The sequence below is a fragment of the Globicephala melas genome, chromosome 3 (assembly GCF_963455315.2).
Source record: "Globicephala melas chromosome 3, mGloMel1.2, whole genome shotgun sequence".
Taxonomy (NCBI): Eukaryota; Metazoa; Chordata; class Mammalia; order Artiodactyla; family Delphinidae; genus Globicephala; species Globicephala melas.
Window position 1 is genome coordinate 166,469,574 of NC_083316.1, and position 27,013 is coordinate 166,496,586.

General features: G+C 48.7%; 2 protein-coding genes across 2 annotated transcripts in view; both read left to right on the forward strand.

The window, feature by feature from the left end:
• Nucleotides 1-27,013, forward strand: part of MLLT1 (MLLT1 super elongation complex subunit) — a 131,130-nt gene that overhangs the window by 36,263 nt on the left and 67,854 nt on the right. The gene's annotated exons all lie outside the window — the stretch shown is intronic.
• On the forward strand, nt 416-25,292 carry ACER1 (alkaline ceramidase 1). The gene is given in 8 exon segments (XM_060297272.1): nt 416-508; nt 13,925-14,039; nt 14,123-14,264; nt 15,116-15,253; nt 18,121-18,258; nt 24,555-24,568; nt 24,571-24,663; nt 25,067-25,292. Coding segments are annotated over 8 exon segments (837 nt in total). The 3' UTR covers nt 25,171-25,292.

A 27,013-nucleotide genomic window follows, 5' to 3' on the forward strand; every position in this document is an offset into this window, starting at 1 on the left:
TCTAGTTCCCTGACCAGGGATGGAACCCGGGCCCCCTGCATTGGGAGAGTGGAGTCTTAACCACTGGACCACCAGGGAGGTCCCCATCACCATTATTTTAAATTACTGTTCCAAAAAACAGTCCCCCTAACTCCCACTCCTAGGGGGGCAGGGAAGGGAGGCCCCCTCCCCACTCACCCCTGCCCTGCCTGGACAGTGCCAACCCCTCTGCTTATGCCCAGGGCAGCGGCTGGCCACCACCACACTGGGCAGGCTGTCCTGGTGCCACCAGGGAGCCGTCCAGCAGGTTTTTCCTCTCTGCCTGCTGTGGGGCACCCCACCGTCTCTTCCCCGCCTTGGCTGGGCCCGGCCCTCTCTAGGCTCCCGTGCTCCTCTCTGTCAGACGCAGCCAGCGGATGGCAGGCACTGCGTCAGGATGCCCAGCATCTTCGCCTACCAGAGCTCGGAGGTGGACTGGTGTGAGAGCAACTTCCAGCACTGGGAGCTGGTGGCCGAGTTCTACAACACGGTGAGGGCCGGGCGGGAGCCTCTGGTGGGACAGAGTCTCAGCAAACAGGGGTTCAAACCCCAGCTGCTCCACCTCCCCGCTGGGAAATCCTACCCGAGCAGCCGTCTCTCTGAGCCTCAGTTTGCTCATCTGTTAGGCAACGCCTGCCTTCTGGCTTTCATTCATTAGACTGTCTTTATTAGGCATGAGGCTCTGTGGTAGGTTTTGGAAATGCAGCCGTAACCTGGAAAAGAGCTGCCTCTGCCCTCCCAGAGCAGAGGATACAGGTGCGACTCCAGGTGTCCACAACCCAGGATGATGGTGCTGTAATGGGAGGCGCACAGGCAGCTTCTGGGAAGCCTAGCGGCAGCTCCTGAGCCATTGGTGGAGGGGTGGATCAGGGAGGGCTTCCTGGAGGAGATGGCTGTGTCTGCCTTGTTCTCAGCTGTATCCCCAGCCCAGGGTGGCCAACTCATCCCAGTATGCTGGGACTGTCCTGGTTTTAGCACCATAAGTCCCGTGTCCCAGGAGACCCTGCAGTTCCAGGCAAAATAGGATGGCTGGTCATCCTTCACCCAGCCCCTGCTATCAGGACCACACTGGAAGGGCTCAAAACTCTTGGATGCCTCAACGGCAATGGCATTTAACCGAAGCTTGAAAGATGCAAGCGACCAGAGACACGTACAGTTATCCTGTGTGGGGTGCTGGGGACACTGTGGTGAATAAGGCAGTGGGCTTGCCTTCCTGGAGCTCCCGGATTGGTGGATAATGAGACAATGTCCTTTGCTCTGTGCCCTGCACATAGTACGTGCTCAATAAATGGTGAGCATGAATTCACGCAAATAATGGCCTTTACCGAGCACTTACTGTGTGCCAGCCATCGCCCAAAACATTTTGCCTGAGAAAACCTCATCTAATCTTCACCATGACATTGGGGATTAGGCAGCATGTATAGTATATAGAGTTAGTTAATCCCATTTTCCGGATTAAGAAACAGGCGTTCAGGGAGATTGAAGGATATGCCCAGGGTAACTGTGGTACTTAGAGGTGGGATTTGAACTTGGCATATCCGGGAGAGGTGTTCTTTTGGGGGAGGGGAGCTCAGTGTCAGGTTGCTCTGACTCTGTTACCTTTGACCTCACCACTTCCCAGAGCTGGGAGGCAAGAGTTTGAGATTCAAAGGGTCCCTGAGGTCGCCCCAGCTTTTGCTTCTCCTGAGCCAGAGATACCGACCCTTTCTGGTCCTCGGTGGCCTTCCCTGTAAAATGGGAGAGGGCTGAATGTGCTGGTGCCTGGAGGCTGAGAAGAGGGTGTGGGGTTCTGGACTCCTCCTCTCTGCGTTCCCTAGTCCAGAAAGTTCCCTGTCCAGCCCACCCTGCAGAAGGCACGGAGAGAGGGCTGGCTCAGATGTGGGCTGCTTCCGCATCCGTGCGCTCTCATGCAAAATTCCCCTCCATGACATCCTCCTTCAAACTTTTTTTTTTTTTTTTTCCTGCGCCTCAGGGATTGTGGGATCTTAGTTTCCCCACCAGGGATCGAACCTGGGCCCTGGCAGTGAAAGCGCCGAATCCTAACCACTGGACCACCAGGGAAGTCCCTTTTATTTTTTTATTTTATTTTATTTTTTTTGCGGTATGCGGGTCTCTCACTGCTGTGGCCTCTCCCGTTGCGGAGCACGGGCTCGGGACGCGCAGACTCAGCAGCCATGGCTCACGGGCCCAGCCGCTCCGCGGCATGTGGGATCTTCCCGGACCGGGGCACGAACCCGTGTCCCCTGCATCGGCAGGCGGACTCTCAACCACTGTGCCACCAGGGAAGCCCGGGAAGTCCCTTTTAAAATTGGAAACATCATCCTTAGCACATGGACCACACAAAAGCCATAACATTTTCACTAATCTTTGTAGGGCTTGAATAGATGTCAAACTACTAGGCAGCTTTTAATTTTTTAGTTTTAATTTTTAAATTTTATTTTATTTATTTATTTTTGGCTGCATTGGGTCTTTGTTGCTGTGCGCGGGCTTTCTCTAGTTGTAGCGAGCGGGGACTCCTCTTCATTGCGGTGCTTGGGCTTCTCATTGCGGTGGCTTATCTTGTTGCAGAACACGGGCTCTAGGCTCAGTACGGGCTCAGTAGTTGCGGTGCACGGGCTTAGTTGCTCCGCGGCATGTGGGATCTTCCCGGACCAGGGCTCGAACCCGTGTCCCCTGCATTGGCAGGTGGATTCTTAACGCCTGCGCCACCAGGGAAACCCTAGGCAGGCTTTTAAAAGCATGCTTTCGGTCTAGGTATGTCAATGAACGACCACATATATAGCAGAAAAAAATTTTAAATCTGTTCACATGGATTTTGTCATGATCCACTTAGGACTCACAGCTCGTAATTGGAAAAGAGTGTTCTCTGAAGAATCTTTTGCTTTCTTGTTGATCTACGTGCAAGGAGCTCTGAGCCTGGGGTTGGAGGAAGTAGAGCCCAGCCCAGCACACGGTCAGGGTACAGACGAAGGACGCACTGGAGGACTCGGCTTCTTAGAGGAGGGCGCCTAGGCGTTGGCTTTTGAAGGATGAATAGGACCTCGCCAAGTAGGGCAGGAGTCTGGGAAAGAGAGCAGAAGATAAGAAAAGGGTGTGCTAAGTCCTGGAAGTAAAAGAGGGACAACCAGTTTGAGAAAGTATGTCTCTGTGGCTAAAATATGTGGAGAGAGAAAGATGAAGTTTTCAATGCTGAGTTGGAGTGTTTGAAATTTATCCTGTATTCACTGACGGACTCATTCATTCAACAAAAGTGCTGTAAACCAACCTGTGCTGGGTGATGCTGGGGTCCCAGAGAGGCTCAGTGCCCCCAGGTTGTTGGGCTGGTGGTTCAGAATTAGAAATGGACACCCCCACAGTTAGCTCGTGGCAAAGGGAGAAAAACAGGGGGCAGATGTGGGATGGTGAGGAACCGTGGGGTGGAGGCTGACGCCTCTGTTTGTTGAATGGGGAGGGAACCTTGATGCTTAAGGAATGAGTAAATGTTCTCTAAGGTGTATGGGGCAAAGGAAACAGCATATGCAAAGGTCTTGAGGTGAGAGAAAAGAACTGTTAGCTTCGAGCCAACGCCCAGGCTGCCTGCCTGAGGGGGAGGAAACGAAAGAGAGAAAAAGTGCTGATGAGGTTTCCAGGGGCTAAATCAGGAAAGCAGGGCAAAAGAGCGCGTGCTGCATCGTGAGGGCACGCGGGAGCCATGGCTGACTTCAGAGCATGGGGGAGTTGATGATCTGGGGGCAGCTGGAACACCTGGCTGCGTTTCACAGTCTAACCGAGAGCCAGGAAGGGCGATCCAACAGGAGCAGAGGTCGGGGGTGTGGGCACCTGTTTGCTTTGGCCTGGTGGCCTCCAGGTGTGGCCTCCTTCTGGGCTGCTGACAACTTAGGAGAGTTTCAAGTGGTGTGGGGAGATGTTTCAAGGCCCCCCGCCCCAGGCTCCCAGAGGCAGCCGTGCTGCTGAATTTCTTCCCTGGGATCCTGCCAAAGCTTCAGAGGCTCCGCATCTCATCCTCTCTAGAAAACTCCCTCTCAGATGCTCAGATTCAGAACAAAGGGATGGTGTGCCTGGCGTGGGGAGCTGCATAGGAAAGGCACAGGAGTGGGGATGAGTAGGGGGAGTCTGGGGGTGGGTGGGTATCAAAGAGACAGGGAGATGAGAGCGGGGAGGCTGTAGGCTGCAGTGCACACCTCCGACAGCGTCCCCACCTTCTTTTCCGATAGCCTTGGCGCTGTTGGCCTCTGCAGTGTGCTAGTAACTCCAGTCTCTCTCTTCCTTGGATGCTGTGTGACCCAGGCGGGAGGCCCGCCCCTCTCTGAGCGCCTGGCTGTGACCAGCAGGTCCCATGAGCTCTAAACCACACCTCCCTCTTCTGCCTTTCTCCTCCTCAAAACTCACAGCAACAGCAATTAATTACAGGGTACCTCTTGTATGCCAGGTCCCGCAGAACCGAGGAGGGCATGGTTCCTGCCCTCAGGGAGGAGAGATGCGATTAATTGAATAATTGCACGCATGAAACTGGTGACCATGCTCATGATACATCCCAGACCCAGACTCGATAGGTCCCTCTGGGCCTCTCTTCTCCTTCGGAAAAACAGGCAGCGCTGATCTGCAACCTGCTGGCCTCCCGGGGCTGACACAGGGGTCAGATTGAAATGACCCCTTTATTTCACTCTTCATTCATTGGGAATTGGTGCAGCCAGTCACTGTTCCAGCTCTGGGGACGCAGTGGTGATCAAAGCAGACAAAAATGCCTGCTCTCGTGGGGCTGGTGTCCTGGGGGATGGAGGAGACAGGCAATAAACAGGAGTCAAGAGTATAGGTTGCCAGGGGGTGGTACACGCTAGGGAAGAAAAACTCATTCATTCATTCCTTTTTTTAAAAAAATTAATTAATTTATTTATTTTGGGCTGCATTGGGTCTTCGTTGCTGCGCTCAGGCTCTCTCTAGTTGTGGTGAGCGGGGGCTACTCTTCGTTGCGTTGCGCGGGGTTCTCATTGCAGTGACTTCTCGTGTTGCGGAGCGCGGGCTCTAGGCGCGCGGGCTTCAGTAGTTGTGGCTCGCGGGCTCTAGAGCGCAGGCTCAATAGTTGTGGTGCACGGGCTCAGCTGCTCTGCGACGTGTGGGATCTTCCCAGACTAGGGCTCGAACCCGTGTCCCCTGCATTAGCAGGCAGATTCTTAACCACTGCACCACCAGGGAAGTCCCCATTCATTCCTTTTATTCAACAAATATTTACCGAGTACCTGTGCAAAAAGGGGATTTCTGTGAGGTGCTAGTAATTTTTGACTCATAGGACGATGGAGAGGATGATACAGCTACTGGACATCCCTAATGTCCATCAGTGGATGAATGGATAAACACAATGTGCTCCATCCACACAATGGAATATGATTCAGCCTTAAAAAGGAGTCAAGCACTGACACATGCTACAACATGGATGAACTTTGAAAACATGATTCTCAGTGAGAAACCAGACCCAAAAGACCACACAGTATGCGATTCTGTTGATACGAAACATCCGGAACAGGCAACTCCACAGAGACCGAGAGTGGATTCATGGTTTCCAAGGGCTGGGGGAAGGGAAGGGAGAGTGATTGCTAATGGGTACAGGGTTTCCTTTTGGGGTGATGAAAATGTTCTGGAATTAGCAATGATGGTTGCACAACATTTGAATAGATTATGTACACTTGCAAAGAATGAATTTGATAGTCTGTGAGTTATATTGTAATTTAAAAAATAGAGGTATTTAAAAAAACTCACAGCTCCTGGCACATCCTAAGCACTGAATAAGTTGAAGCTATTATTATTGTTGTTGTTAGAAATACATATAGCACAGAGAAATGAGAAAGTTTTCATATATTAATTTTATTTGACATTAATTTTGTTAATGTCAAATAAAAGAGCACTGTAATCCTCATAAAATTCTTATTCTCCTCATTTTACAGATGGGGGAAATAAAGGCTCAGAGAGGGTACATTTCCTTCCCAGGGTTGCACAGCATGTGACTTGCAAGCGTGTGAATGCTGAGAGTGCCAGAGTTAAACCCCGGCCACCTAGTCTCAGAGTCTCTCACTTATGCACAGTGCTGTGAGGCCACTCAGTTACTGAGTGATTAACAATGTCGTGTGCATCTTAATTCATGCAAGTAAGTTCCATGCGGAGAGGGACTGTGGCTGGTGGTCCACGCCCCCAGCCCAGCACTGACACTCATGTGCATGAGTGGAATGGATGCATACGGGGGTCCTCGGCAGGTGACAGGGCCAGGGGTGGTGGTGGGAGTTTGAGCTTCGGCACTGGGGAGAAAGAGAAAGGGGAGGTTTGGCCATGTTTTTTTTTTTTTTTTTTAATTTTTTGCTGTAGTTGATTTGCAATGTTGTATTAGTTTCTGGTGTACAGCAAAGTGATTCAAATATACATATACTTAGATATATACATATATATAAAAAGAATATATACTCTTTTTCTTTTCTTTTCTTTCCTTTTTATGGCCGCTCCATGCAGCTTGTGGGATCTTAGTTCCCTGACCAAGGATTGAACCCGGGGCCCCGGCAGTAAGAGTGCGGAGTCCTAACTACTGGACCACCAGGGAATTCCCTTTTTCATGTTCTTTTCCATTATGGTTTATTATAGGATATAGAGTATAATTCCCTGTGCTGTACAGTAGGACCTTGTTGTTTATCTATTTTATATTCAGTAGTGTGCATCTGTTCATCTCAAACTGTAGTTTATCCCTCCCACCCCCGGCCATGTTTCTTTTTTTTTTTTTTTTTGTGGTACGTGGGCCCCTCACTGTTGTGGCCCCTCCCATTGCGGAACACAGGCTCCGGATGCGCAGGCTCAGTGGCCATGGCTCACGGGCCCAGCCGCTCCGCGGCATGTGGGATCCTCCCATACCGGGGCATGAACCCGCGGCCCCTGCATCGGCAGGCGGACTCTCAGACACTGCGCCACCAGGGAAGCCCCCCGGCCATGTTTCTTGATTTGACCGAGTCAACATATTTTTCTTGAGTGCATGCCAGCCTACTGGCTGGGGATAAAACAGGTGTTTCCTGTCCTCTTGGAAGTCACAGTCCGGTGGGGAGGGCAGAGATGATAAAGCAGTAAGCAGTGAAAAAGACTGAGGTGAGGCGTCTACTCAGGTCAATCCCCTTCCTTCCTTCCTTCCTTCCTTCCTTCCTTCCTTCCTTCCTTCCTTCCTTCCTTCCTTCCTTCCTTCCTCCTTCTCCCCACCTTCCCTCCATCTCTCCCCCTTTTCCTCCTTCCGGTCCTAAGGATCCAGCCACATCCACTTACCAGACGTCCTGCTGGGTACGGGTGATCAAAACATCAAAGCATTCTAGAATAATAGTCACCCCATGGTACACAGCACATGCATCAGACACATATGTGCATTATTGACACGTATTCTTTGCATGCATTATTCGCTACAAAAATTCACTGAGCACCTACTGTGTGCCAGGCACTGTCCTAGACACCTGGGGTTTGTAGCAGTGAACAAAACTGCCGACCCCCCTGGTCCCGTGGCACTCAGTTCTCGAATCCTCACCGTGGTGCTCGGAGATAGGGCCTCTGTTTTATAGAGGAGGAAAATGAAGCATAGAGCATCCCCCAAACTCTGACTGGATACACCGTAAAGGCAGTGACTTTGTTTTCAGGCACTGGTAAGGTCCTTGAGCACGTAGTAGGTACTGAAGGAATGATTGTTGAGCAAATGAATGAATGAATGAAAGTGAAGGCACCTGCTGGGGCTGGGGCCCAAGGAATCCAGCTCACCTGTGTCCAGAGCTCAGGACTGGCCACGATCTCGGGCGGGTACCTTGCCTGCCTCTCTGAGTCTGGGTAGGGCCGGTGGTTGGGAAACGCGGGGGCTCAGCCCCAGAGGGCAGAGAGGGAGACGCTGGTGTCAGGGTGGTCTCTGATTCTATCACAAACCCCGGCGGCATTCGGAGCCCATTAGTTATAGGCGTTGCCCGTTGCTCTGTCCTCATTCTGCACACTCAGGGACGTTATTGAGAACACCTGTCTTCATCCTGCAGGCCACTTAGCATGGAGCATTGATACCAACCACAAGCCTGTTATTATTATCTCCTTCAACAGTAACAAGAGCAGCAGCAGCCTTTGCTGTTTCTTGAGCCAAAACCATGTCCCTGGCGAAATAGCTTTTCAATGCCTGGCCTCATGCATCCCTCTCCCCCCAACAACCTTCACGGTAGCATTGATGATCCTCTCCTACTTCACTGGTGCAGGAAAGGGGGACCCAGAGACACCAGATCACACAGCCAGGAAGCAGGGGAGCCCCTCTTCATCTTCACCACCCATCTAGTCCTCCACTCTTTCAAAGCAGGGGGGTCAAAGCAAACTTCGGAGTCCCCCAGAGCTGTGCAACCTCAGAGAAATCACTCCACCTCTCTGAGACTCAAGCTCCCCGTTGCCAAACAAGAACTAGAAAGGCGGACCTCGAGGGGGTGTGCTAGGATTAAGAACAATCTGTAACGTCAGGCTGTCAATAGATTGGAAAGTGACAGTTGTAGCGCCTCCTATTCAGAAGTTTCTAGATGCAAGACCCTCTGCCAAGTGTTTTCATGTGTGTGACAGGTGATCCACCTGAATTCTTTTGAGAGCCAGCCAACAGGATTTATTGAGCACCTACTATATTCTGGTTCCTGAGGTTATAATGGAGAAGGGGGAAGCCACAGTCCCCATTCTCAAAGCCAGGTTTAGCGGGAGAGCCAGATGGTTCCAGACAAGTGTCAGGAAAGTGGGACGGCACAGGACCACAAAGGAAGGCCACCTGACCCTGCCTTGGGGGATTAGGAAGGCTTTAGGGAGAAAGTGATGCCCAGGTTAAAGGCGGAGTAATTGGCCTGGCGAAGAGGGGTGAGTGGGAATGAGAGTGTTCCAGGCAGTGGGAACAGTATGTGTGAACTCCTGGAGGTTAAAGGATGGCTCATTCAGAACTGAGGTATTCTTTCCACCCAGATTATAAAGTTGAAGGTGGAGAGAGGTGAGTCATGGAGGGAGTTTATAAGCCAAGCTTAAGAATCTGGATTTTATAGATGAGAGTCACGGACGTGTTTTGAGTGGAGGCTTAACAGTTTGGGAGGCTGGATGGCTCAGCATCTGCAGGCTATGCCTGATTTGCCCAAGGGCTGCCGTTTGGTTGAAGACAGAGAGAACATCAGAGTTGTTTGGGGTTTTGCCCATTCAGTATCCATGGCCCCATTTTCCCTTCATCAACCACCTGGTTATGGCCTCGGTGGGATGGTCAATCAAGGTGGTCCCCCTCCTCTGGCCAAGGATGGGATGTGGCCCAGGCTACACTCTCCAGAATTTGAAGCTTGGGCTTGGACAGAAGGACTGGACACAGTTGTTTTCATTCATACCCAAAATTGCCCCCTGAAGAGACTGTCCATTAGAGGGTCAAAGCTGTTCCGGTTTCTGGTTTTCCTTGTCCTCTGCAATTCCTTTGATTAATGAGCTCCCTATAATAAATGAATGAATGAATGAATGAACGAATGAATGATTTGGTTAATTAAATAAGTAACCACACACACACACACACACACACACACACACACATACATTTATATTTATAGTGTAAGTTCACCAGAATCATCTTCTGTTGCTTGCTACCAAAGAACCCTAGCTAATATTACAAGTGCTGATGGGTTTGTTGGATTCAGGCAATAGAATGGTAGATTAAGCAAAAACCAAAACAAAGAAGGAAACCAAAGCGGGGCGGAGGGCGAGAAAGAAGGCGTTGGAAAGATTGTGGGATATCTTAGAAAATGGAAAGATGAGTTGTTTTGGGAAGGCTGTGACCCAGGGCAGGTGTGCAGGATTCAGAAGAAGGGCAAATACTACCCTCAAGTATTTGGTTTTTTTTTCTCACCCTTGTCTTCTCGTGGGTGGCAAGATGGTTGCCATATTTTAAACATCATGACAATATCCCAGGGCCTCTTTAGAGAGTTGCCAACGGTGCAACACGGTTATGGTGACTCCCAGGCTTTGTGTCTGCTCCAAGTTTCAAGTTCACCAAAGAAAAGTCTGATATCCTGCTTTGGGACAGGTGTCTATTCCGGTGGGGTAGGGTCTCATGATACAGACAGGGCAGGTCGGGGGTGTTCCGTGTTCTGGGGTAGCCACTGTGAACTGGGTGATCCTCCTGGAGATGTGTTTGACTCTGTCCATTGACAAACACCAGAGAACTTGGCGTGGAAAACAAGGACATAGGTGGGACCATGGGCTGGGGAACCAGTTTGCCAAGGCTGGGTTCTCAAACTGTGACCTTTGAGCTGGTTCTCCCATTGCCCCTGGAGAGCTGTGGACTTTCCTGGAATCAGGAGGCCTCCTGTCTTGGGAACCTGTACAGGTGCCCAGGACCTAGGCTAGTAGATGCTGACCTTGTATCAGGTGAATGATTTTCCCCACACCCACCACTGTGCCCTGTATTTTTGAGTCAGCGTCATTAATACTGGGGTTCTGAAAAATAACGGAGCATCCTAGTTAAGAGGGTGCTGTTTCTTCACTTTCTAAGATGGAATGCAGACAATTTAGGAGACCTTTACAAGGGGAAGATTTTTGGGGGGAGGGAAGGGTGTCATTGAGTGAGCAAGCTGGTTGACCTCAAATTGGCAGGTGGATTGAGGCCATGAGAACACCTGTTTCTGAGCCCATGTGAGATACTCACTGTGACCCCAACATATCTGGGGGAGGCTTCGAGGGGCATCAAAGTCCTGCATCAGCAGTTGGGGACTTTGAGCCGTTGAAATTCTGGTGCAAATGTTCTTGTGACCTTAATTGTATTTATGAGTCCAGTGAGGCTTGGGGACCTTTGGGTCAACAGCATGAAGAGGCAGGTGGTGTTATGCCTATGTCAGAAATGCAGAGATGGCAGGTTAAGGGATTGAAGTTACCTTCTCAAGGCTCCACGGTTAATGAGCAAGGGAACATGTATCCAATCCCACACCACTTGGATCCCAAAGGTCGTTCATTGGAATGCTTTGGTTTCAAACAAAACAGCCAACTAAAACAGCTTAAATAGAAAGGACAATATCTTTTTTTTTTTAATGGAAGTTGGAGGTAGATGGTTCCGGAATAGATTAACTCAGAGCCCAACATCATCAGGCTACTTGGTTCTTCCCATCTTTCTTCTCTGCTATCCCTGGAGAAGTGGTCCTCAAAATATTGTCCAAGCGCCACCCTGCTTGGTGTCCTTGAGACCCTTTCAGGGTTTCCTCAAGGTCAAAATTATTTTCATAATAATATTAAGGTATTATTTGCCTTTTCCCACTCTGATTCTCTCACGAGGGTACAATGGAACCTTCCAGAGGCTGCATGACGTGTGATGACATCATCTATCTGATGGCCAAACGAATGTGGGCTTGTGTAGTCACGTGTCTTGAAAGTTTTGGGGTTTTAGTTTCTAATAAGGTAAATCTTGATAGATGTAACTCACACAAGCAAAAGCTCTTCAGGGTCCTCAGTAATATTTAAGAATATAAGAAGATCTTGAAACCAAAATGTTTGAGACCACTGTCCTCAAGTATTTGTTTTTGCTGTCAACCTTGTTTCCTCATGGTTGCAAAATGGCTGCCACATCTGAAACATCACAACAATCTCCAAAGGGCTTTTCACTCAGTCTGATTTCAGTAAAGAGAACTTTCCCAGGAGCCCCTCATCAGATCTTCCATCACGTTTCATTGGCCAGAATTATACCACACGTTCATTCCTTAACCAATCCTTAGCAATAGGGATGATCTATGCCCTGGGGCCAAATCCTGCCTCCCTAAAAGCCATGTCTTCCTGATGCCTGAACAAAATTCTGGTTTATTTAACAAGGAAGGAAGGGGGTATCTATAAGTTAAGACATAAGTCCAGCTGCTGTAGCAGAGACCCAAAATAATAATGGTTTAATGAAGATAGAAATTTGTTTCTCTCTTACATAACATCCAATTATAAGCTCCCCAGGGCTGGTGTGAGAGCTTTGGGGTACCAGAGATCCAGGCTCCTTCTATATGGTTGTTTTCCCATCTCTAGGCCATTGCTGTCATTTGTATGGCTCAAGAAGCTATCCCACCACACCTGCATCCCAGTAGAAAGGGATTGAGGGGAAGGCACACCCCTTCCCTTTAAGAAGACAACCTAGAAGCTGTACTTATGTCTTGTGCCCATGTCTTACTGGCCAGAACTCAGTCACATGGCTGTGTGGAGCTGCAAGGGAATCTGGGAAATGTAGTCTTTAGCTTGGTGGCCTTGTTACATAGAAGAAGGAGAGAATCAGATTAGCTTGTGCCCATTGTTATTCCCCTTTGCCTCCCAAGAAGGATATGTCTTCCTAATACTGAACCAAATCAGTTTGGTCAAGGAGGAAGAAGGGAGGATGGTTGTTGAGTGCTCAATTCCCGCTGTCTGCCATAACTGCCATATTCTTAGTGGTCATTGTTAGTTATCCGAATCATGTGTTATTATCAAACATCGACTGAGGTCTATGAAGCAATTTCTGCTTCTGTGATAAACAGCACTCTGCTTCTTGTCTCAAGAAACTCACGTGGGATCTCGCTTCAAATCCTGGATTCTCCAGTTACTGGCTGGGTGACCTGGGCTGGACCATTTGACCACTCTGAGAATCAGTATCTACTTCTATGGTGTGGTGATGCACAACCTACCTGGCAGGGTTGTTTTGAGGATGAGAAAAGATTCTGGGAATAATAAACCTTGCCTGGGCCCCAGAACATTGTGAATGCCTAATTGTAAGGACGCAAATCACTAATCCGCAGACAACATAGCTGTGCAATCATGGGGTTCTGGACAAGGCATAGCTGTGCGGTGCCAGCTGGCCTCCATATACCTTTCTCCTCTCCTACCCCAGCCCACAGTAATATTTCCTCTTTGTCTCAGCTAGCTGATGTTGCATAACAAATCACCCTAAAGTTTAGTGGCTTGAAACAATGACCGCTTATTTATTTATTTCTTTTTGCTCATGAATCAGTAATCTGGATAGGGTTTGGCAGGGACAGCTCATCTGTGTTCCACTTGACAACTGTTGGTGTGACTTGAAGGGGGGAAGGGGACTGGAATCATCTGAAGGTTCATTCACTTCTGTGTGTGGTAGCTGGGCTGGGAAGAGTCAAACTTCTGGGGACTGGAATAGCTGGGGCTCCTCCAGCATCTCTCTCGATCTCTCTGTGGTCTCTCCACATGGGCTCTCCAGCATGGCAGCTTTAAGGGTACCCCGTCTCCTTGCATGGTGGCTAGAGCTCCAATGTCTCGTGCTCTGAGATAGCGACCGTCAGGTGGAAGCCACCTGATGGAAGGCTCCACAGGAGCCTGTGGGTGGAAGTCATGCCCCATCACTTCTGCTTCCTGCTGTTTTTAGAAGCAAGTCACTAGGGTATTACATTGTCTTTCCTTGTCTACAAGGCCAAGGCCAACTCATGACCACCAAGTTTGCATTTCAGTCCACAGGATGTAGAGTGCAAGCCTTAAGCTGCTTCTTAAGGACTGACCTGGAAGCAACAGATTCATTTACATTCCTATCCCATTGGCTAGACCAGGTCCCAAGTCCACAGTGAGCTGCAAGGAAGGCTGGGATATGTAGTCTTTCACTGAGTAGTTGGACGCCCAGCTCAAACTTGGGGAACACTATTGCCGAAAGGAACATGTGGAAAGTTAGTAGATAGACTTTGCCACATGCATTGAATGAATGAATGAACCCATAGAATAATGGATGGAGTTATGGATCTGCTGATGACTGGTTGGCTGTTAAGTTCAGCTGAAAGGTGGATAGACCCTGGGTTGATCAACTGCCTGAAAGGTGATAGGTGACCGACTGGGTAATGACTAAGGGCAGCCCCCCTCCTCGTCCTCTGTCTGACAACCCCCTCCCCGTATTTCCCCCTTCCTTCTCCAGTTCAGCAATGTCACCTTCTTCATCTTTGGGCCTCTCATGATGTTTCTGATGCACCCATATGTCCAGAAACGTTCCCGCTACATTTATGTCACCTTCATCCTCTTCACAGTCGTAGGTAGGTGGGGGGCTGGGACAGTACGGTTGTGGGGGCGGGAAGGGACAATTCCCTTGACCACCTGCCTTTGTCTTTCGCTCCAGGTCTGTTCTCTATGTACTTTCACATGACACTCAGCTTCCTGGGCCAGATGCTGGATGAGATCGCTATTCTGTGGCTGCTGGCCAGTGGCTACAGCATATGGATGCCCCGCTGCTACTTCCCTGCCTTCCTAGGGGAGAACAGGTGGGGCGAGGGCCGGTCCCCTGTCGATCTTGTTGGAGCCCACCTATCCTCCGGGTCCCCTGCCCAGGCCCTCTTGGGGTGTTTGGAATCCTTCCCCTCAACACCCCAGGACTTTTTCCTGACCCTGCCTGATCTAACTGGACTTCCAGGGACCCCTCTTCTGAGTGCACTTGCGACCCCTGGAAGTCCTCCCCTTATCCTACTGCTTATTTGGAATTCTTCCTCTGATCCCACCTGGATAGCTGGGACCTTCTCCAGACCCTGTCTGAACCCACTATGGGGTCCCAGAACCCCATGCCTAAGCTTACCTGGGGCCCACAGACCTCTTCCCTGAGCCTGTCACCTGGGTTCCACGGAATCTTTCATTGGATCCTCCTGGGCCCTTTTTTTGACCTCAAGACCCATCTGAATCTCTCTCCTGACCCTGTGTGACCCACTTGAGCCTTCCAGGACCCCTCTCCTAATAGCCACTGGGACCCCTGTAGTTCCTTCCTTAATCCCGCCCGGCTCACCTGAATCCCTTGCCTGAACTCTCCTGGGCTCTGGAACCCTCTTCTGACCTGACTAAGCCCCCTTGAGCTTCCCTGAGACCCCCTTGTCATCCTACCCATCCCCTACCTCGGGACCCCCTTTGGACCCTGCCTGTGCCCACCTGGGTTCCCTGGGAAATTTCATGTGATCCTCCTGGGACCCCTGAGACCTTTTACTGAGCCCACCTGGGAGTCTTAAGACCATTTTCTGAGCTTGCCTTTTCTCATCCGTCTTTGCGACAAGAGCACCCTATTGCTCCGCCTAAACCCCACAGGAACGCCCCCCAACCACCCCCCACGGCTGATCCCTTCTCTCCCCAGGCCCCAGTACATCTGCCTGGTCATCACCGCCACCGTGGTCAGTACCTTCCTGTCCTTCCTGACGCCCATGATCAACGCGTACGCCCTCAACAGCATGGCCCTGCACATCGTCTACATCGTGGCCCAGGAATATAAAAAGTGGATGGCGGCTGCAGGTGCCCGGGGAGGGGGCTCCCCTTTCCCTTCCAAGAACCGCGCCCCCCCACCCCCGCCAAAAAAACCCACAACACCTCACTGTGTTAAAGAGGTGATGTCCCTTCCCCAAGATCATTCACCAAATAGGGGCAGGACCGGGATTTGAACCTAAGGTTGTCTCTGACTGCAGAGTTTGTCCCTTTTATTCTGAAGACCCCCAAACACACATACAAGTGGAGAGCATTGTATCACAAACCTCCGTGTGCCCACTAACCAGCCCCAGCAAACATTAGCATTTTGCCGACCTGCGTCCTATGTTCCCCCCAGATTTCATATAATGTCACCCATTCATTGTTCAGGGTTTCACTCACCTGATAAAGAATTATTATTTTTAGCCCATACTAGGTCTTAGCAGGCTAGAGAGGGGACTCTCAAATGGGGCCCTTTGAGGAGAGTTGAATAAAACGTTTCCTTACAAAGTAGAGGGCAGACTGTAGGAAAATCACTAGGGATCATTTAGAAGCTCTGTGTTAATAACGGCGGGATTCTGTGATCATCGGGAGACCTGGGATGGGGAGTGATGGGAGGGAGTGATTGCAAGAATCTGGAAGGAGAGAGCTAGCAGAGGGGCGTCTCCTTGGCAAGAGCTGTGGCCTCCAGTTGTTGGTTGTAGCCAGCCCGAGCCGATCCCACAGGGAGGTTGTGTGGACCAAATCCAGGGGCTCCCTTGTCCTTGGGCTTCCAGTTGGGTTGCCCAATGATTTCCAGTTGGGTTGGCCAATGGGGAGCCCCAGTAGGGAACCAAAGGGTAGATGGAGGATACTGTTGGAATATTTATTTCGAGGTCCACATAGCTTAGCTCCCCTGCCCCTGCTGCCCTCTGAGGCACAGGGCAGAGTGGAGAAAGGCAGGGAAGGATCTAGAGGGACGAATAGAAGATCCTTCCTTAAGATAGCATCTAATACCCATTTTGCACTGAACTTTCCTCAGTTTCCCAAAGACATCTTCTTACACCTGGTCTTGTTTAAATCAGAAGGCAAACACAGTCTCTCAGACCTTCTTTATTCCATAGCAGTCCCTCCCTCCCTCCCTCCCCCCTCCCCCTTTCTTCACGCCTCTGATTTGATAACAGAAACTCGATCCATCGTTTGTCCTGTACAACATCCTGCATTATGGATTTGGCCGACTGATTGCTGTGGTTTCTTTCTTTTTTTCTTTTTCTTTCTTCCTTCCTTCCTTCCTTTCTTTCTTTTTTTCTTTTTCTTTCCTTCTTTCTTTCTTTCTTTTTCTTCTTTTTTCCTTCTTTCTTTTTTATTTTTGTATTTCCTGAAAATTAATAGATCTAGACTTACATTTAATTTCTTCATTTCATGTGTGGCACTGGGTGCTGCTTGTTCCAGCCAATCAAGACCCCATGATGAATGGTTGTCCCACATTTAGTGCCATTAAGATTGATCAGTAGATTCGGATGTTGTCATCCAGACCCTTCATTGTAAAGTTTCCTACTGACCTTTCCCCTAATGATTCCAGCAGCTGTTTCATGCCATCTCCATCCGTGACCTCATTAGAGGGTGCAAAAGGGTGATTTTCAGATTCTGTTATTCCTTCTGCATTGATTATCTGGAGTTCATCCATCCAGATAGAAGGACTTTTGCTCATCCACCTTGAAATACAGTTTGGACAGGAAAGACAGGATAGGGCACTGATTCTTTCCCTTTTAAAAATCAACTTCTAGAGCAATGAGTTGGCACCTTAGCCATCTCTAGTAAGGACCAATGAAGTGGTTTTTTTCTTTAAGTATTATTATGAACTCATGGGTGTTTATATCTCTGAAGTGTTTCAATCCATTGCAGTCACTATCCTATATTTTTAACTTTTTATTTTGAAATAATTAGAGGCTCAGAGCAAGTTGCAAAAATAGTACAGAGTCCTGTGTACCCTTTACCCAGATGCCCCCCCTGCTCCCCCAATGGCAGCATCGGATGTAACCACAGTCCATCCTCAAAAAGGAGGAAATTGACAATGGGACAATACTGTTAACTAGATCACAGACTTTATTCAGAGTTCACTAATTTTAATTTTTTTTCTTTCTTTTTTTTTTTTTTGGCCACACTGCCCAGCATGCAGAATCTTAGTTCCCTGACCAGGGATCGACCCTGTGCCCCCTGAAGTGGAAGCGCAGAGTCCTAACCACTGCACCACTGGGGAATTCCTTAGATTTCACCAATTCTGATGTTTTTTTTTTTTTTTTTTTTTTGGTGTTCAAACTGTCCCATTTCAGGCTAGCGGGCAGGGCTTGTGCTTTTATCCATAAAGGAGTTACTGCCCCATTAATCCCTGATAAACTGTTTCCTAAGGGACAGTGGGTTAGCTCTGCTGTTTGGGAAACACAGATTCCAATCTTGAGTTGTCCTGAGACATGGCCTCAGAGAATACACCCTCCCACACACAGACATATATTCTCATAGCCACATAGACATAAATTCTCATGCACCGACCCACAGGGGCACACACACTTACACCCCAAAACACAAACACGGAAAGCCTTGTTGGTTGCGGGTTCTGCATTCTGATAAACCTGAATCAGACCCCACTTACTAGCCGTGTAACCTTGGGGTGGGGCTGGGACATACTTAATCTCGCGTGCCTCAGTTTTCTCACCTACAAAATGGGAATAATAGCATTGTTGTGAGGACCCGGCATCTTGTAAGGGCTCAGCAAGTGTTAGCACAGATCTGGCCCTCTCCCCGCTTGCCCCCTTGATCCTTCCCTCCTCCCAGCCTCATCTCCTTGGATGGAGGAGTTTCCCGTCAGCTCCTTTGGGCCCTGCTAGCTGAGTCAGGCTCTGATCTCCCTCCTTCCCTCCCTAGGACCAGTAATAAGGAGCTTTGGCGTCTAATTGAGGTCACCATGGTTTCATGGGCTTTTGCGTTTACTAGCTGGATCAGTGACCGCTGGCTTTGCAGTTTCTGGCAGTGGATTAATTTCTCCTACCTGCACAGCATCTGGTAAGCATTTGCCCTGTGGTCTTGGGCCTTAGCAGCAGAAACTCTCAGATGCCAGAGCTTGGAGCAGGAGCCTGGGGGCAGGGTGGGGAGGCACAGATACTGGGATGTGTGTGTGTATGTATGTCTGTGTGTGTTGGGGGACGGTGTAGTCCGGAGATCAGGTCCAGGAGGTCCTTTGGGATGGTCAGGATCCATGAGAGGTAGGGAGAGGTGGGGATGGGGGCATCAAGCTGGCTGCAGGGGCATCTTGTCCCGTCATCACCCTGTCACATAGGCATGTACTCATCAGCATCACCTTCCCCTATGGCATTGTCATCATGGCCATGGTGGATGCCACGTATGAGATGCCGGACAAAACTCTCAAAGTCTGCTACTGGCCTCGGGACACTTGGCCCATGGGGCTGCCCTACGTGGAGATCAGTGATGACAACAAGAGCTGCTGAGGTCCGCCAGCTTCTTGACCACCCAGCTACCTGCGTCCTGAGGACAGAAACCTGAATGGGGAGACTGAGAGACACTCGCAGTTCCACCCTCCAGCTCCATTTCCCCATCCTCCTGGTCCTCCGTGGCCCCATCCTGAGGCAGGGGATGGACTTCACAGCCTCTCTGTGCTGTAGTCTGATGACCCTGGGCGGCTGCCTGGCAGAGCTCCCCTCCACAACCTGACCCTGTTCTCTTTCACTTCCTCTTCCTGGTTCACTGTTGTCACGTGACCAGGCTGGATGACCTGGTGCTGTGATTCTGTGGCAGCCACTGGGAATGACCTCAGGCTGGGGCTTGGTCCCCGGGCACCTTATGAAGAGTGGCGGTCACTATGAGACTCTTTGGACCTGTCTTCGGCTGTGCAATGTCACTGGTACTTGGGGGGCATCCCAGAGAAGGGACATGTTTTCCAGTCACCTCATTCTACACTCACACATGCGTGCAGAGACCTCACAGATCCTCACACGGGCTCACACCAGCTCCCATGGAGTTGTGGGGTTGACAGCAGAGCAACTTGGAGGCCAGGACTGGGTGATTTGGGTACTGTTGGGGCACGGGCATCAGTACGGGAGCTGCAGTGGCCGGTACAGGCTCTCAAAGCGAGGGGAGAAGGGGAGGGTGATCTCCATGGCGGTTAAGAGCCCAGGGCTTGGAGTCAGGCAGATGTAAGTTCGAATTCTGCTCCACCATCTCCTACTTGTATTATCTGGGGTAAGCGATTTTTTCCTGCCTCTGAAGTTCAAGGACCATGTCTGTAAAACATTCCTTCCTTCCTGGGATTTCTGTGTAGATAAAACAAGATAACATATAAAGTGCTTAGCATGGAGTCTGGCAAACATCCATCCATCTACTCATTCTGTAATTTATCCATCCATTTATCCATCCATCCATCTTTTGAACTGTCCATTGAACTATCCATCTAGCTATCCTTTAATTTACTCATCCACTAATTTGTTCCTTCATTTGTCCATCCTTTTATCTGTTATCCATCTTTTTTATCTACTGCTTATTCATTAATGTATCATCCATCCATTGAACCATCCATGTGTCCATCTACTCATCCACTTATCCACCCATCCATCCATCCATATATTTATTATTCATCCTTCCATCATCCATTACTCATTATCCTTCCACCCATCCATGTATCCAGCCGTTAACTATCCCTCCATCCATCTATGTCTAGCCATCCATTTATTTTCATTTATCCTTCTGTCTAACCATTTGTTTAATTATTTATCCATCCATTCATCCAACCATCCATATTTAGCCATCTATTTATTCATTTATCCATCCAAATCATTCAGTCATCCCTCCGTTCATCTGTTTTCCCACCTGTTCATTCATTCATTCATTCAGTCAGTCAGTCATTCATCTCTTCAACAAATATATACTGAGTTCCTACTATATGTTTGACACTAGTCCTTGGGGATATATGACAACAAAGACAGGCAAAGTCCCTCCCCTAATGAGGAGACAACATTAGATAAATAAAAAGACACATAACCAAGGCACTGATGGGTGCTGCAGAAAAGATAAAGCATGGTGATGTTCTCTAGACCATGGGGTGGGGAGCGCCCATTTCAAATGGATGATCAGTGGGGAGCGCACTTTCCAGCTGAGCCCTCAATAACAAGGAAACCAGCCATTCCAAGAACTGGGCAAGACCATTCTGGGCAGAGGGAATGGCAGGTGTGAAACTTTTGGGATGGGAATGAAGTGGAACAACAGAAAGGAAGCTGCCGTTGGAGCTCAGTAAATGAGAGAGAGTTCAGAGTAAGAGGTTCTTAACCTGGGGGGGCCGGGACGGATTTCGTATCCATGAACCACTTGACGTTCTCTGCAGAAGATGGGTTTCTGGGCATGTTATCTAAGCCCCTGGACTGCATCACTCCAAAAGGAGAAGAAGCAAGACCATCTGGCCTGCTGGAGAGATGGGGACATTGGAAGGAGAGGGGCCCCTCATATTTACATGTCCCTGACACACAGCATTGAACCTAATAACCCTCGACACCCTCCTCCAGATAGACAAGAATAGTTTCATTTTATAGATGTGGCTCAGAGAGGGCAAGCAACTTGCCCAGGCCCCCACAGCGTGGACTTGAGCCAGGACTGTCCTTCCCCCAAACTCCTTGCTCCACAGTGAGTCAGAAGAAAGACTGTATTTGGATCTCAGGTCTCCTCCTTCTGGGTCTTTCTGACTTTCTTGTTCTAGAAACCAGAATTTCTTCACCTATGGCCTCAGGATGGATTGTGGTGGGAGGAGGGTGTGGAGACGGAGGGAATTTCTACAGACTTGTGAATTGTCTGCAAAATGTTGTGTCCTGGTGTTTCTGGTGGGGAGAGCAGCTGTGCTTCCATGATATTCTCTAAAGGGCATCTGACACTCTGATAGTTAAGAATCTCAATTCAAACTCTTCTGGGGGCAGGCGGATAGAAAAGCATCTGCTTCCTAATCCTCTTGCCTCTATCCATAAATACATGGCCATGATTTGTCCCCAGCTTCTGTCTCCTGACCCCTGCTGACTCCTCCTTACAGCCTCCTCTTGGGGCATGGAGGCAGTGGGCAGGTAGGAAGGAGGTCTAGGTACTCATCCAGTGTGTAATTCTAACTAACCATGGGACCTTGGCAAGTCCCAGTCTCCATCATGGAGGACTCTGGGTGGCAAAGGACAAAATGTTCAACTCTAGCTGGCTGGAATGACAAAAGGATAATCAGCATATATACCTTTGAAGTTAGCCTGCTGCAGGTGTGGCTGGATCTAGGCTTCAAATGATGTCACCAGGGCCAGGTTCCCTCCATCCCTCTGGTCTGCCTCATGGGTAGGAGGTGGCTGCCACTAGGCTTCTAGCCTTCCAAGTAGAAAAGTATACACTAAAGCTCCAAGAGCACATGAAAAGATGCTCAACATCATTAATCATTAGGGAAATGCAAATCAAAACCACAAATATCACTTCACACCCACTAAGTTGGCCATAATATTTTTTAAAGGCAGTAGATAAGTGCTGATGAAAACATGGAGAAATTGGAACCCTTGTGATGTGCTGGTAGGAATGTGAAATGGTACCGCTGTGGTGGAAAATAGTTTACTGGTTCCTTAACAAGTTAAACATAGAATCACCATGTGATCCATCCGTTCCACTCCTAGACATATACCCCAAAGAATTGAAAACAGGTATTCAAACAAGTATGCATACAGAAATGTTCATAGCAGCACTGTTGATAAGAACCAGCAGGTGGAAACAACCTAAATGTCCATTGATGGATAAACAAAAGTGGTGCATTCATACGATGCAATAGTATTCCTCCTTAAAAAGGAATGACGCTCTGACACATGACACAATATGGATGAAGCTTGAAAACATTACACTCAGTGAAAATCCAGACACTAAGGGCACATATTCTATGATTTCACGTATATGAAATGTCTGGAACAGGCAAATCCATAAGGGAGGGCAAAAGCAGATTAGTGGTTGCTAGGGGCTGAGAGGAGGGAATGGGGAGTGACTATTAATGGGTATAGGGTTTCCTTTCGGGGTGAAGAATAGGTCTTGGAAAACTAGATAGAAGTGATGGTTACACAACACTGGGAAGGTTCTAGATGCCCCTGAATCGTACACTTTAATACGGTTCATGGTTAGTTTTACGTTATGTGAATTTTACCTCAATTAAAATTTAAGAAAGCTCCCAGAGTCACTCTTGGCTGGTGTTAGGTCATGCCCTCTCGCAACCGCCTCCACCGATCCCGGTAGCGAGAAGGATGCAGCCCTTTGAGTGGCCAGACTTGGGCATGTGCTTCCTCTGTGGAGGGTGGGGAGCCTCACTCTGACTGTGAGTCTGATTGGGGGGAAGAGGGAGCAAGTGGGGGTCAAAGTCCTCTCTTAAGCTTTGTGCCTGTCATGAGTTGGCATCCTCCCAGAAGGGCTGCCATTTAAAAATTCACACAAAGGTGACTTACAGGCTTATACTGGAGGGAGCCCTCAGATCAGGGACTGTTGCCAGAAAATAAAAAAGGGAGAATGGGGGCTTCCCTGGTGGCGCAGTGGTTCAGAGTCCGCCTGCCGATGCAGGGGACACGGGTTCGTGCCCCGATCCCACGTGCCGCGGAGCGGCTGGGCCCGTGGGCCATGGCCGCTGAGCCTGCGCGTCCGGAGCCTGTGCTCCGCCACGGGAGAGGCCACAACAGTGAGAGGCCCGCGTACCGAAAAAAGAAATAAGGGAGAATGATGCTAGGAGGGAGAAAATTGCAAATGTCCAGTGTAGTGCCCTTTTCTGGGGAAATGCCTTGTTGCACATAGTTTTGGTCTGCTCCCAAACCGTGCATGGCTCCCCACTGCCTATGGGACAAGAGACAGGTGTCTCAGTGTGATATTCACGCTCTGCTCTGAGTTGAAGTTAATCTGGGGTAGGTCTCCAACACCCCACTAGGCTCTGCTCCAGCTTGGTCTTATTCGATACTGCTATGAGTGGCTGTGTGTACATTTGTGGCTGGCAGGAAACGGGAAGGTACAGGAAACGTGCTGAAGGCCAGAAAGAGGGTTCCAAAAAAGTCTCCGAGGGCTGAACCACCTACAAAGTGAAAGGTAGGGGAATTCATACGAAGTCCTCCCTTTGGGTGCAAATAAACTGGACCACTAGAGGGCGATAGAAACCTAATATAGCAGTTCAGTTACAGACTGGAAGCTAGACTCCCCAGGTCCAAAATGTTACTTTGTAGCTGTGGGACTTGTGCCTGATAACATGTATCAATCATGCATTCTGCCACATGCTCAGATTACTATGTGCTTTTTGTTTCTTAAGATCTACTCCCTTTGCTCACACTGATGTATTTAAACAGGAAACATTGGGTCACTTCCAGAAGTCATTTGTCATAGATCAAAAATAACCATAAAACTAGATACAGTAACAACAAAAAGTGTGATTAACTGCAGCTCAGTGATTTTTTGGCTGAGTTGGGTCTTCCTTGCTGCACGTGGGCTTTTTCTCTAGTTGCGGCCAGCGGGGGCTACTCTTCCTTGTGGTGCGCGGGCTTCTCCTTGTGGTGGCTTCTCTTGTTGCCGAGCACAGGCTCTAGGCATGCGGGCTTCAGTAGTTGCAGCACGTGGGCTCAGTAGTTGTGGCACTTGGGCCCTAGAGTGTGGGGGCTTCAGTAGTTGTGGCACATGGCCTTAGTTGCTCCACGGCATGTGGGATCTTCCTGGACCGGGGATCAAACCTGTGTCCCCTGCATTGGCAGGTGGATTCTTAACCACTGCACCACCAGGGAAGTCCCATTAACTGCAGCTCAGTGATTCTTAACCCAGTCTGCACATGAGAATCCCCAGCTGATTTTTAAAAAATTTTTATCGAATTATAGTTGATTTGCAATGTTGTGTTAATTTCTGCTGTACAGCAAAGCGATCCAGTTATATATATATATATATATATATATACATTCTTTTAAAAGTTCTTTTCCACGATGGTTTATAACAGGTTGTTGAATATAGTCTCCTGTGCCATATAGTAGGACCGTGTTGTTTACCCAGCTGATTTTAAAGAAATGTCAGGGGCAGGGTGGAGATACAGATAACAAACTAGTGGTTACCAGAGGGAAGAGGGCTGGTGGGAGGGCCAAAATGGGTGAAGGGGATAAAGGGGTACAAACTACTAGGTATAAAAAAAAAGTTACAAGGATGTGACGTATAGCACAGAGAATATAGCCAATATTTTGTCATAACCTTATATGAAGTATAATCTATAAAAATATTGAATCACTATGTTGTACATCTGAAACTAATATAATATTGTAAGTCAACTATACCCCAATTTAAAGTCTATACTCCAGACTGATGAAACCAGAATCTCTGAAGGTGGGCCTCGGGCACTGGTATTTTTTGAAGCTCCTCGAGAGACATCAATGAACAGGCAGGGCCCTGTACCAGGTAAGTCACCTGTCCCGGGGTCTGAACCCTTGGTCTGTTCTCTTGCCATTAGGAAGATAAGAGGGTGCCAGAGAGGAGTTTAAGAGTTGTGAACACCAAGCCAAGTCTTCCTTCTTGAAGGAATTAGAAAGACTAGAAGAGAAATCATCAGGAACTAACCTTCTCATGATGTGATTCACTATTATTTCATGTCACGCAACAGACATGTTTTTTGAGCAGCTACTATGTACCAGGCAGTGTGTTCAGGGTATAGGAGCAGAGTGAGCAATGGGGAGATAGGGGAGGTCTGTGCCTCCCTGTCCCCCTCATCTGTGACCTTGTAGATATTTATACAGACTTTGGGCTTTACTTTATTTAACAGCAAATTAAATAAAGTTTATCATTATCATCTATAATTACCCAGGACCTGGTCTTCAGATATTGGAGTTAATAACTGTGGAAGACGGTATATTTTCCAGAATGGCTGCAACCACATCTCCCATTCCACATGTTCTTCTAACAATGTGACCTTTGTGCTCCTCTGTGAAGGAGCCCTTGAATGTGGGTGAGCTTAGTCTATGGTGGAAGTGACTCCATGTGACTTCTGAAGCTAGTTCATCCAAGGCAATGCAGCTATCTCCTGATTTTCTTGGGACACTCACTCTTGGAACCCAGCCACCATGCTGTGAGGAAGCCCAAGCCACCCTGTGGAGGAGCCCACATGGAGAAGAACCAATAGCCGGCACCAGCTTGCTGGTGTGGTGAGTGAGCTGTGTTGGAGAGGTTCTTTGGCCTCAGTAAGTTCACATCATGAGGGGCACAGACACGCTGTATCTGCCAAGTCCTGCCTGAATTGCAGATGCTTGCAACATCAGGATAATGTATATCAATCATGCATTCCGCCAAATGCTCACACTACCATTTGCTTTATGTTCTTCTTTAAATCTACTCCCTTTGCTCTTACTGAAGTCAATAGGAAACATTGTGTCACTTACAGAAGTCATTTGCCATGGATCAAAAATAACCACAAAACTAGATACAATAACAACAAAAAGTGTTATTAACTTCAGCTCAGTGATTCTCAACCCAGTCTGCACATGAGATTCCCCAGCTGAACTTAAAAAAGGGGGGAGGGGGAGGTGGCCCTGTATTACTCCAGACTAATGAAACCAGAATCTCTGAAGGTCCAACAACTGGGTCCCAACAATAAATGATTAGTGTTGTTCTAAGTCACTCAGTTTAGGGTGATTTGTTATATAGCAAATGACAACCAGAGCAATATTGTGCACAGTGCCACCTTCTAACTTACTATCTAAACATTCTTCATTCCTCCGAAAGAAATCAGAATTCACCTTCCATGCAATTCAAGTCTCAGTTTCAATCTCCTCCCCCCCTCCCCACCACCACCAGGAAGTCTTCCCTGATATCCTTATTCAGCAAACGTGTACAGATGCTCTTGTGGGGGAGGCTGCTAGTAGGCACTAAGGTAAGACACAGGGCGGCAGATATGTAGCTCTGGACTCTCGGTGGGTCCCTGGCTCTGCCATATACTCAGCATGGGACTTTAGGTAACTCACCTCCTCTGGGCCTCAGTTTCCTCACCTGTGAAATGGGGGCAACGACACCTACCTCTTACAATTGTCAAGATGAAATGAGTTTAAAATTCATCCTCTGGAGTTTGTGTACAGCAGGTGTTGGCTAGGACATGGCCATGCTAATGACAAAATGGGGCAGCCCTCTGTTTACCTCCAGAGGAAGGAAAAGAGTGGTTCAATTTTAGGCAAAGGATGCATTTTTTTTTTTTTTTTTTTTGCGGTACGCGGGCCTCTCACTGTTGTGGCCTCTCCCGTTGCGGAGCACAGGCTCCGGACGTGCAGGCTCAGCGGCCACAGCTCATGGGCCCAGCCGCTCCGTGGCATGTGAGATCTTCCCGGACTGGGGCACGAACCTGTGTCCCCTGCATCGGCAGGCGGACTCTCAACCACTGCGCCACCAGGGAAGCCCAAAGGATGCATTTTTAACATTTTTACTTTTTATTATAGAAATGTCCCACATGCAGAAAAGTATAGAGACCAGTAATGAAATCCCATATGCCCATCACTTAGATTGAACAATTCTTAACATTTGCCATATTTGCACTGTCTAGTTTTTAAATTAATGTATTTTAAAGGCGATTAGCCTGGGGGCATTTCACCCCTATGCAGCTTTAAAAAATAAGGCCATTTTCCTACACAACCATAATTCCATGATCACACCTAACAAAATACAAGTTTAAACATAATGCAATATAATTCAAGTTCAAATGTCCCCAGTTGACACAGCTGGTTTGTTCAAAGCCAAGATCCAATGAAGTACCCAACATTGCATTTGG